This window comes from Acinonyx jubatus, chromosome C1 (assembly GCF_027475565.1).
Source record: "Acinonyx jubatus isolate Ajub_Pintada_27869175 chromosome C1, VMU_Ajub_asm_v1.0, whole genome shotgun sequence".
Classification (NCBI taxonomy): Eukaryota; Metazoa; Chordata; class Mammalia; order Carnivora; family Felidae; genus Acinonyx; species Acinonyx jubatus.
The window spans coordinates 108,797,948-108,810,341 of NC_069381.1; the positions used below are offsets into that span (position 1 = coordinate 108,797,948).

Here is a 12,394-nt window from a genome sequence, read left to right on the forward strand (position 1 = left end):
GTTCTCCAAGGCTGGCAACCTTCAAGAGGCATGGGTGCTATTGTGAGAATTGGTGGAACTGGACCCAGCTCCATCACCAGACCAAATGTGCAGGTAAAGCTCTCCTTCCTGCAGGCTTGCTTCTTCTGTCAGATGAAAGGGTGGGATTTTTAGCTCTAATGATATGTCCTTCATAAAAGGACATAAAAAGCCAAATGACCTAAACATAAAAGCCGAATGACCAACCAGACAGTTTTAAAGAAGACAAGTAAAAGTTTATTGTGTTGAGCAGACCTTATTTTCATTACAGTACCAGGAAATTCATTCTCCACTCACTTCGGGTGCAGAGGGCTCTGCAGACACATAGGGCCCCGGTACTTGTTCCCAAGCAAGGGGCAGCACCTGCACCTATGTTGCATTTAACGAGCAGGATTACAGTAAAACAGAATAGTTATAAAGAAGGTTTTCTAAATACATACTTTCCTTTAAAAATTCTAGTATTTTTCATTTTTTCTATGTTTACCTCATTATCATCAAGGATAACTGGTTGGAAAACATGGTGTTGATAATCTTTTTCCCAAATCATTTGCCTTGAATTCTGCTACTTTTACTCTGACGAGGATTTATGCCCACTTCTCTGGACATCTAAATAATGACGAATAAGGCAATGCATAAATTACAGGTGGGATGAAGGCCTTAGCTCATACCCCAACTTGTTTCTTCTTAAATCTTCCACATTTGGCCTCTATGTTGCTAGGTAATTTAAGATTCAGGAGACAGCCTCTTGCTTGCAAAATCAGTATCAGGGAGTTTAAGCTTAATGTGCTACTTTTGGGGAGCATGCCGCTGCTTGAAGCTGATTTTTTGGTTTCGTCTTATAAACTGTCAGCACTCAATGGTACCCTGAAGGGGAGAGACCATCTACTTAGTGCACTGACTCAATACTACCCACAAGTGTCATTTCTGAATTAGATCAAGAAATCAAATAGCAAATGAAAGAGAAATTGGTATACTCCAGATAGTCTGAAATATTAATTACAACCTGAGTTAATGAAGTCAAATTTGCTTGAATTCAATCAGGCAATTACCAAAGTTGTGATTGAGATCTTCCCCCACTACATCAAGACAGGGAAAACATGAATTTAAGTAAAAAATGTTATCCCACCAAACTAGACACATGACAGCTATATTTAACTCTAATCATCCCACAAAAATGTCCCCATAAAATCAAATACTTAAAAAATTATTAAAATTATACAACAGTAGAATATACACTTAAATTACTTTGTGCACAATGCACCTTCCATTTGTTGTTGCCAAGAAAAACTTTCCATTTACCAAACGATCTACCAGTTTACCAGGTGATTTAGCAGAACATTTCCATCTCCATGAAATCTGACACCATTAGCATTAACATTGGAATCAGAAAAACACACTAGAAATTCCCTTGTGACTCATTCATGGCAATTTTAGAAAAGGGCTACTTTCAAGTACCCGAGTTTACTCACAGGGGAGATGTAAGGTAAGAGGAATTTTACTCAATTGTAGGAGGGTGGTGTCTGACTTGTTCCAAATTACAGTGGCAGTCAAGTATGATTCCCAGCTAAAGGACAACGGAATTTCCTTCCTATTAGCTGGGCCCGTCCCTTCTGAAAACCCCACTCACACCGCCAGCTTCCGGACCTTCGTTCAGGGACCACGTCCTGCAACCAGACAGAAGTTGTTCCTTCAAGTACAGCCTCCACATGGTTCACAGCATGAGGACTGGAGGAGAGCAGAGTTCATTAAGCTCCGTTCCTGGAAACGATTTCTGAAACATATGTAAAATCTTTGCTCTCCCATGAGCTGAGTTCATGAAACAAGGGCCTACCGCGAGGCATATACACATAGTAGGTAGGCAAACATCTGCATGTTTCCGTTAGAAACGCCACATCTTGAGATTCGACACCTTATCATCCTTATGGGAAACTAATGTGTCACCATTCTCGGTGTGGTCAGTACTGAGTTCAATTGTAAAACACACATAGGCATGCCTTCTCAGCTCCAGCAGCAGACTGTGTGAATGGGGTTTGGTCTCAAATACCACTGTTCATAGAACACAAAAACTCACATGTTGCATGTCATTCGGACATGTCACATTATTTCACATCACACTGGCCCTGATTCATAAAGAAAATTTCCCATTATGGCATGATGAGAGACAACAAATCCCGTTCCATAAAAATGATGGTTAAAAACAATGCACTGTGAACAGTTTCCAGAACCTTGAGCATTTCAGTGCCATCAATTCTTGCTTCTTGGGAAAAAAATCTCTATCTTTTGGGTCACAATTTGCTTTTGCACAGTAGAGTCAATGGACAAAGCTGACCAAGACCAAATTTTAGTGGTATTATCATTTCCTAGGACATTAGAGGTTCATCCTGAAAGATACTGTTGCCACGTGAACCAAGAGAAGGAAGGAAGGCCCTACACCACTTCAAAAGCAAACGAGGTCTTACACACTTAGAAACAACTACTGATAAGACTTGTGCTTAGGGTGGTGATGGACAAGAGCAGTGAGGACACACACTACACGGAGAACAGATATCACACTGTATGTTCCTCACATGGAATATGCATAAGAGACCTAGTGGAAAGACATGGAGAAAGGTGGCATGCTCCATGTCCCAAGGGAACCAGTATTTAAAAAGCACACCCCATTGACTTTAGTATTTCCCACTCAATCTCCCAGAAAATCAACTCGGAAAGTACACAGTTCTGTTCACGGGTGTAGACTGAAGTGGTGGTGGCAGAAGGCTCTCTGACAGCTTTTCTTCAATCCAAGATGAGGCTAAACAAATGTTTTTTGTTCTCATTGATTCTATCCCTTCAGCTGCTCTGACAAGTGAGTGGCAGGGCAGGGGGGGAATCAAGCTACAGCCTTTGTCAACAGCAATGACTCTGAGGGACCTTTTCAGTCTTGGATCCATTTATCTAAAAATTTGAGCTCCCTTCTTCCCAACTTTTAATGGAATTATAAAAGCTCCTTCTGACTGACTGAGAGACTCCTAAGCTAACTTTTGCTTATGTGACTATAGAAAAAAATAAATTACTTGATATTTGCCATAAGACTTTGATTTCTAAAAAAGACTGAAAACCTATGTTCCCTGGCTTAGAAGAGCGAGGAATCAGCTATCATTTGCAGCCCCTCCTCACATTTGTAAAAAGCAGGCAAAATATTAGGGACAACAATGGTTTGCAATGGAAGGAGGCACAGTCCACAGGAGTGTTCTTGTGTACCCTGCAGCCTGGGCAGACAGAGGGAAGGCCCTAGAGCCTCACGCCCATGTAGGCCGAAAACACACCAGAAGACTCCCTCTGGGTGCCTCCCAACACTGCCCGCTCACCAGGAGAGGCCACTCTAGAAGGGCCACTCTGGGCCACTGAAGTAAAGACACTAAGAGCAGGGCTGATGCTGCTTCAAGATGCAACTATGTGCTGTCAGAAGAGTGGTGTGCCGGCAATTTCGGCAAACCAGAGGCAGCCCACAGCACTGAACTAAAAGGAATAGAGGACCACGTACAGAGGAACACGGATTACAGTCAACATCTCTCCTCTTCTCAGCTCTGGGAGTCCTGCGTAGAGAAAAGTCAAAGCCAACTTTGCCTGGGTCTGAGAAAGAACCCCCTGCCCCCCACCCAGAGGAGCAGAAGGTGGATGATGTGATGACCTTCCCGAGGGAGACTGGAGCCCCTCAAGATGGATCACCAGAGGGGCTCACTATGGCTGTATCCAGTGAGGAAATCAATAACAGACTTTTTTTTTTTTTTTTTAAGAAAGTGGGAAGAAAAAGTAAAGACTTTCACAAATAGAAAAATTATTTACAAAACAATTTCCTAAGAAGTTTACTGGGGTTGGGTGGGGAATAAGAATAATGTTTTCATTTTAAATTAGTCACGTGGTACTGACGGTTTATAACAGGGAATGGCCAATTTCTGTCTTCTTCACCTCCCCCAAAATACCCTAAAGTCCTCCTACTCCTGATATGTTTCCTACCCTCATCCCAACCCACCCCATCTTGTCCCCAAATTAATTGCCTGGAGCCAATCTCAAAGACACATGATTGTTGGTTGGGTTTCCATTTAACAATGAACCCACTGCTGGGGAAGAGAACACAAGGACACAGGACGCACTGGCATAAACCTCAAGGTGTGTGGACCTCGGACAAAGCTTCTGCCACCACAGCGCAGGCTGCAGACTGAGCTCCGCTATCAGTAAACTGAGGTAAGGAAGAACATGGCAGCTCTGGCGGGTCGGCTTCCCATGGTGATGCAGCATGTGTGTGCTCTTGGTGTGGGCACCACAGGACTCATTTTCTTCCAGTTGCCTCTGCCATTTTCCCTTCTGGTTAGAAGACTGCTCTTTACAGAGTCCCAAAAGATCAGCCACTTGTCTTCCTCTGAGGTACAAATCCAATAGAGCCTTGACTCCAAAGATCCAGAGCCCACTGGCGTGTAGAAGTCAAAATCAAATGCTCAGAATCAAAAGGTGTGGCACGCCTGCCCAGCCAGTTTATCAGCAGTTGTAAAGACAGATCAGAAAAAACTAGCATTTAATACAAAAAGTGTTTTTCAAATGGTGCAATTTCCTGTCCTCCTGTGAAGATCATAATTCTTCTCGTTTCTGAGGTCCTGTGGAAAAGGAGAACAATTGAAAATAAAATGGTTTTATCCTCAAGTGACAAAAATACAGCCTGAATATTTTTTCTGGTACTGTAACCTATTAATTGTGGCCCCACCTCCATTTTATCTCTATTTTGAAATTTTTAGAAGCTTTGGTGTGGAGTGTTTGTATTATATTTTGAAAGCAAAAACAAAACAAAAAAGACCTTTTTGTTTTTAAAAACACTGAAACCACCTGCATATCCCTATTCCTGCAGAACTGTTTCACAAATACAATCTTTACTTCTGGTAAAAATATACATATTTTTAGTCAAGATTCTTCTTTTTTCATTTAATAACACACAAACACATTTTCCTAAGTAAAAGTGTAGCTCATTTACCACTCTCTATTCCTAGATGTTTAAACGGTTTTTAATAATTTTGGTTTACTGGGGAGCCTGGGTGGTTCAGTCAGTTAAGCATCTAACTCTTGACTTTGGCTCAGGTCATGATCTCATGGTTCATGGGATCGAGCCTCACATAGGGCTCTGTGCTGATGGCACAGAGCCTGCTTGGGATTCTCTCTCCCTCTCTGCCACTCCCCCACTTGCTCACGCATACACTCTCTCTCAAAATAAAAAAATAAACTTAAAAAAATAATTTTGGTTTAGGAGCACCTGGGTGGCTCAGTCGGTTAAGTGTCTGACTCGGCTCAGGTCATGATCTCATGTTTCATGGGTTTGAGCCCACATCAGGCCCTATGCTGACAGCTCAGAGCCTGGAGCCTGCTTCGGATTCTGCGTCTTCCTCTCTCTCTGTCCCTCCCCCACTAGCACTCTCTCTCTCTCTCTCAAAAATAAACATTAAAAAAAAATAATAATTAAAAAAAGTAATTTTGGTTTATAAATAATAAATTTCTCCATTTTTATTACTTTTTTCTTATGTGAACTTATTTAAGGTAAATTCTCAAGAAAGGAATTACTGAGGGTATAAACATGTTAATGGTTTCTGCTTTTTAACAAGGACTGTTCTAATATACAGAGCTTTGGCAAGGTAGACCCAGAGCACTTTCCTCATCATCTTCCCAACAAATAGCATTATCAGTATCAATATGCACATTTTTTCAATGGAGTGTATATATATATATTTTTTTAATGTTTATTTTTGAGAGAGAGAGAGAGAGAGAGAGAGAGAGAGAGAGAGAGCACGAGCAGGGGAGGGGCAGAGAGGGAGACACAGAATCTGAAGCAGGCTCCAGGCTGTCAGCATAGAGCCCAACGCGGAGCTCGAACTCACAAGCCATGAGATCATGACTGGAGCCAAAGTTGGGCGTTTAACCAACTGAGCCACCCAGGTGCCCCTCAAGGGAATATTTATTAACAACAGATTCCTTTAATGTGACTGCTGTTTTCTCAACTTCATTTATTTGTGCTTTCCTCTTATTTGAACAGAATTGTACATTATTTACCCACGTATCGATAGAAATCCTTCAGGTGTTAATAGCGAATTTGAATTATTTTTATTATTTTTATTTTATTATTATTATTTTATGATACTTAACAACATAGTACAGTCTTCGGGATGATTAGGTGAATCACTCAAGATCCATGTTCTGTAACTGACTTCTTAGAATTAGTTTTGAGCTGAATAATGTTAAAAATCCAGAATTCAGCTTATTAATAGTTTACAAATGGTCACTATTGTATTCTAATGATTTTTGTCAACTGTATACCATTAGAGATTTACATAAGAGTGGGGAAAATATTACATGAAGATTTAGTCCCTTCTATTCTTAGCCTAAATTAAATAAGTCCACTCCAATATTCTTCTTTGAAAGAACACTTTTTTTTTCAAAATCAATATACACTTTGTCTTGACCCTAAATATGTTCATTTAATAATGCCTGGACAGATTTAATAAAAAACCAAGGAATCTGACAAAAGATCCCCAAAGTAATGTCAGGCTTAGCTTATATATCACAAAATTCATGAGCCTAAATAACAGAATTCTCAACACACCTTTTCTCAAAAAAAATAAAATAAAATAAAATAAAATAAAATAAAATAAAATAAAATAAGGGAAAATAAAAGGGGGCAGCAACTGTATTAATACATACGTTTAGAAGGCCAACTAAAAAAGGAAAGTAAAAATATACACTGGTTGATGTCAGCATGGAAGGGCTGAGATTCCTTTTATTCATTATTCTGTTGTTTTTGCAACAAACACAAATCAGAAATGCAAATAAGTACTTCCCTAAGGCTGACCGCTGGACCTACCTTCCCAGCGTGGCTCCTGTGTTGTCTTCTTGTCCAGCATTCCTGTCTCTTTCTCCCTCTGGAACTGGGTCTGTAGCTGCTTGATCTCTTGGTCGTAGTCCTGCCACTCTGGGACAATTCGAACAGCTGCTTCCAGCTTGGGCTCTTTGGTCATTGGATTATTACACTGTAAAACCCAAATCACATGCTTCAACCAAGCTGAAGACAGGGCACATTATACAGAATTCAAAGATGTGTCTGTTCTTGGATTCTAAGTCCCAACTGAACAAAAAGAACAACACTGAAGAACCAAATGAGAGACCAGCAGAAGCAACGTGGTAGTGGGTCACATAAAGCTTCTACAAAATTGTGGAGAATGACTGGAAAGCAGGAACTGAAAGTTCCTTTGATAAAATTACAAGGCACAGAGATAATCCATGGACAAGTAGTAACTTCACTGATTGTAAGTAGTGAAACAGCCCCATCAGACACCAGAGAACCTGGCTGCCTGCTGCACGCAGCAGAGATCTGTGGATGTTACTACAGGATGTGCTACAGTCCCCCAACTGCACAACTACAGAGAAGACTAAAGAAGAATCTGTGTGTTAATAACGATCTAGTCATAAATCACACTGGAATAAGATGTAGAAAAGAACCACAGACAGCTTACCAAATCTATTGTTTTAGCCCTTTTCTTAGAGGCATCATCACACCACGTTTCACACCAAAGCCATTCTTGAGGGAGTGATTTAATTGGCACCTGATGGATCATGTTATTGGGCAAATCCTGTTTGGTAAAAAGAAAATAAGACACAATACTCTCAAGTTCTGAGGGAAACTGAAATAAACTCAGAGCAAATTAGCGGTAATGGCTGCTCATTACATATCACATACCAATCACAATTTTTTAGAACTGAAAGGGTCTACTAAAAACCTGTGAGAAGCTAAAATACTTATTTGTGATTTTTTGTAAAACTACAGTTTAGAGGACTTCTAAAACATCTACCTATGATAAGCACCTGAAAAACTTTAGCTTAAAACTCACAAATAACCTACACCTAGACTTCTCTCCATGAGGGCAATTCTAAGAAAAATACTAGTGCTTCTTGAAAGTTAACTAATCATAGAGTGTGGTTTTGATACTTCACAACTTTGCATAAAGGATGCTCCAAATCAACCTTGTCAACTGAGGCTTGATCCCAAGTGGATGAAGCTTACATGTTTTCAAGCCAACTGTATGCTTTGAAGCTTTTTCTCAGGAAAACTTTTGAGTTTGACACAATAAAATGTTGCACTATGTTAAGACACAACCAATATGATCCAGAAATTCCACTTCTGGATATATGCATAAAAGAAAGCAGGGACTCAAACAGATACTTGTACACCAATGTTCACACAGGCATTATTCACAATAGTCAAAAGATGGAAATAAGCCAAATGTCCATTAACAGATGAATGGATATACAAAATATGGTGTGTGTGTGTATACACACATACACACACACACACACACACACACACACACACACACAGGAAAATTCTTTCAGCTTAACAGGAAGGAAATTCTGAAAGCTGCTATGACATGGATGAAACTTGAAAACATTATACAAAGTAAAATAAGCCAGGCACAAAAAGGAAAAATATTATATGATTCTAAAAGTACCTAGAATAGGCAAGTTCATACAGAAAGAAAATAGAATAGAGGTTGTCAGGGACTGGAGGGAGGAAGGAAGGTGGAGTTGCCATTTAATGGGTACAGAGTTTTGGTCTGGGATGATGCAAAACTTCTGGAGATGGACAGCTGCACAACACTGTGAATTCACTTAACACCACTGAACCGTCCACTCAAAAATGGTTAAAGTGATAAACTTTGTGTTACCTGAATTATACCTAATATTACAGATAAAGACACTTGTAGATGAGAAAAATTGAAAAAAATTGTTACTAGTGAACTTACACTAAGGAAAATTAAAGGATATTCTTTAGGCAGAAGAAAATAATCCTATATGGAAGCTCAGAAATGCAGAGAAGATTGCAGGGTAACCACATGAGCAAATCTAAATAGATAACAATCCCATTGTAGGAGAAGAACTTCTGGGGTTTAAAATACAGAAATATCTAAAATCCACAGCAACAGCCATTCAGGCTGGGATAAGGATAAATGGAGTCAGTGAATTCTAAGGCCAGTATTACTCAACCTGAGGTTATGCAGATGCAGCAAGGAGTCTGCTAGGAATGTCGGCTCTTAGGCCCAACCATACATACACCTACTGAACTGGCCCATGCGAATGGGACCCAGGAATTAATGCTTCAATAAGTTCTCCAGGTGAATCTTTTATGTATGCTGAAGTTTGAAAAGCACTGTTCTAATGTTTTTGCACTGTGTGGTAGGTGCAAATATACCAACTAGTATTAGCCTTTGCAAAGTCGGGAGTGCATACTGTAACCTCTAGGATAATCATTAAAAGAACTGCAAAAAAGTATATAGTTCAAGGGGCTCCTGGCTGGCTCAGTCAGTGGAGCATGTGACTCCTGTTCTTTGGGTTGTGAGTTTGAGCTCCACCCTGGGTGTAGAGATTACTTAAAAATTTAAAAATCTTTAAAAAAAAAGTGTATAGTTCAAGCTAGCAGAGGGAAGATGGAATTATAAAAAACTCTCCATCTGAAGGAAACTAAGGAGAAAAAAGAAACAGAACACATAAAATAAGCAGACACACTAGAAAAGCCAGTCTCACTGGTGATTACGTTAACTATAAATGGACTAAATGTTCAAATTAAATGACTTATACAAAATGTAAAAACCAACAGATATAAGCCTATTTATAAGAAATGGAACTGGGGTGCATGGGTGGCTTAGTTGGTTAAGCGTGCAACTTCGGCTCAGGTCATGATCTCACAGTTTGTGGGTTCGAGCCCTGCATTGGGCTCTGTGCTGACAGCTCAGAGCCTGGAGCCTGCTTTGGATTCTGTGTCTCCCTCTCTCTCTCTGCCCCTCCCCCACTGTCTCTGTCTCTCAAAAATGAATAAATGTTAAAAAAAATTTTTTTAATAGAACTAAAATATAAGGATAGAAAAAATTGAAAATAGAAGGATAAAAACAATATACCATTTAACAATAACCAAAAGGAAAGCTGGCATAGATGTACTAATATTGGGTGAAGGTTCCCCCAACAAAAATCATTAAAAATTCAGTTGTAGGATATATATGCTTCTAAGTTTTAGGTACCTAATGGTATAGTCTCAAAACACATAAAGCAAAATTTGACAAAACCAGAGATGAGGAAGATATCACAATACAGAAAAATATTTTAATACAATTCCCTCAGTAACTAATAGAAAACAGACAAAAACACATAATATGACCAATGGACTATACCTAATATCTACAGAATACAAAAAAACAAATGAAATGTTTACCAAAACTGATGACATTTGGGTCTAAAAGTAAATCTCCACAAATTTCAAATGTCTGAAATCATACAGAAGAAATCCTCAAATCATAAAGCCACTGAGCTACAAATTAATAGCAAAAATGTAACTAGAAAATCCCCGTGTATTTGGAATCACTTCTACATTACTTAAGAGTCAAAGACGGGGCGCCTGGGTGGCTCAGTCGGTTAAGCATCCGACTTCAGCTCAGGTCACGATCTCGCGGTCCGTGGGTTCGAGCCCCGCGTCAGGCTCTGGGCTGATGGCTCAGAGCCTGGAGCCTGCTTCTGATTCTGTGTCTCCCTCTCTCTCTGCCCCTCCCCCGTTCATGCTCTGTCTCTCTTTGTCCCAAAAGTAAATAAACGTTAAAAAAAAAAAATTTTTTTTAAAAAAGAGTCAAAGACATCACACTGGAAACTAGAAAATACATTGTACCAAATGACAAGGAAAATGCTACATATAAAACATGTGCAATGAGGCCAAAGTCTTGCTGAGATAGAATCTGATCATTTCAAATGCATATATTAGAAAGACTAAAAATTATGAACTAAACATCTCAGGAAATTAGGAAAAAAAATCAACAAATTAAATAAAGTAACAGGTAAGCACAATAAAGAACAAATTAATGAAACAGAAAAGAAACAGGATGAAAAACATTAAAAGATGTTTCTTTTTTTTTAATGTATATTCATTTTGAGCAAGAGTGAGTACGCGCATGCAAGCAAAAGAGGGACAGAGAGAGAGAGAAACACAGAGAAAGAGACAGAGAGAGAATCCTAAGCAGGCTCTGTACAGTCAGCATGGAGCCCGATGTGGGGCTTGATCTCAAGAACTGTGAGATCATGATCTGAGCTGAAATCAAGAGCTGGACACTCAACTGACTAAGCCACCCAGGTGCCCCTAAAAGATGTTTCTTTAATTCCCAGTGAGGTGATAAAGGCAAAAAAGAGAAAGCACAGTAAACAATGTCAGAAAATTATAAAAGATAGAGAAAGAGAGAGAGAGAGAAGACATCAATATAGATCCAGCAGACTTTAACTGAAGTGATGAAAGCATTTTCCAAAACTGATTATACAGTGCACTTACAATCTGAACATGTTGCGCTATATAAATTATATCTCAATTTTACTTAAGTATTTTTTAATGTTAATTTATTTTTGAGAGAGAACAGAGCATGAGTGGGGGAGAGGCAGACACAGAATCCAAAGCAAGCTCCAGGCTCTGAGCTGTCAGTCCAATATGGGGGGGGGGGGGGGGGGGGTCCAATGTGGGGCTTGAGCTCACAAACTGTGAAATCATGCCCTGAGCCTAAGTTGGATGCTCAACTGACTGAGCCACTCAGGAGCCCCTACATCTCAATTTTAAAAAATGAGAGGGTAGTACGGGGTACCTGGGTGGCTCAGGTCATAATCTCGCAGTCGGTGAGTTCAAGTCCCATGTCAGGCTCTGTGCCGACAGCTCAGAGCCTGGAGCCTGCTTCAGATTCTGTGTCTCCCTCTCTCTCTGCCACCCCCCCCCCCACTCATGCTCTGTGTCTATCTCTCTCTCAAAAATAAACATTAAAAATTTTGTTTAAAAAATGAGAGGGTAGTATAAACAACTTCATGATGATATGTTAGTAAATTTAGCGACACCTTAACAAAAACATTGATTAAAGTAGTAATAGAAAATGTCAACAGTCCCATAACTCTTTTTTTTTTATTTTTTTTTTTTAATGTTTATTTATTTTTGAGAGAGACAGAGACAGAATGAGAGTGGGTTGGGGCAGAGAGAGAGGGAGACACAGAATCTGAAGCAGGCTCCAGGCTCTGAGCTGTCAGCACAGAGCTTGACATGGGGCTCAAATTCACGAGCTATGAGATCATGACCTGAGCCAAAGTCAGACACTCAACCAACTGAGCCACCCAGGCACCCCTACAGTCCCATAACTCTTAAAGAAACTGAAGTCATAATTTAAACACAAAGAAATTTCTATTAGGCTTCACTAGTGAATTCTACCAAACGTTTAAGAAAGAAATAAGGTCAATCTTACACAAACCATTACTGGTAAATGAAAAAAGAAAAAAACAAAACCCAATTCATTTTAGTAAG

At 39.6% G+C, this 12,394-nt stretch overlaps 1 protein-coding gene across 2 annotated transcripts in view; it reads right to left on the bottom strand.

Moving 5' to 3' along the window:
• Positions 1-232: 232 nt before the first annotated feature.
• Positions 233-12,394, bottom strand: part of UGGT1 (UDP-glucose glycoprotein glucosyltransferase 1) — a 110,726-nt gene continuing 98,564 nt past the window's right edge. For both annotated transcript variants that reach the window (XM_027056087.2, XM_015062479.3), the window contains 3 exons: positions 7,545-7,661; positions 6,896-7,061; positions 233-4,649 (listed from right to left, as the gene is read on the bottom strand). In XM_027056087.2, coding sequence (XP_026911888.2) covers positions 4,624-4,649; positions 6,896-7,061; positions 7,545-7,661 — 309 coding nt within the window. In that variant the 3' untranslated portion in view covers positions 233-4,623. The remainder of the gene's footprint in view (positions 4,650-6,895; positions 7,062-7,544; positions 7,662-12,394) is intronic.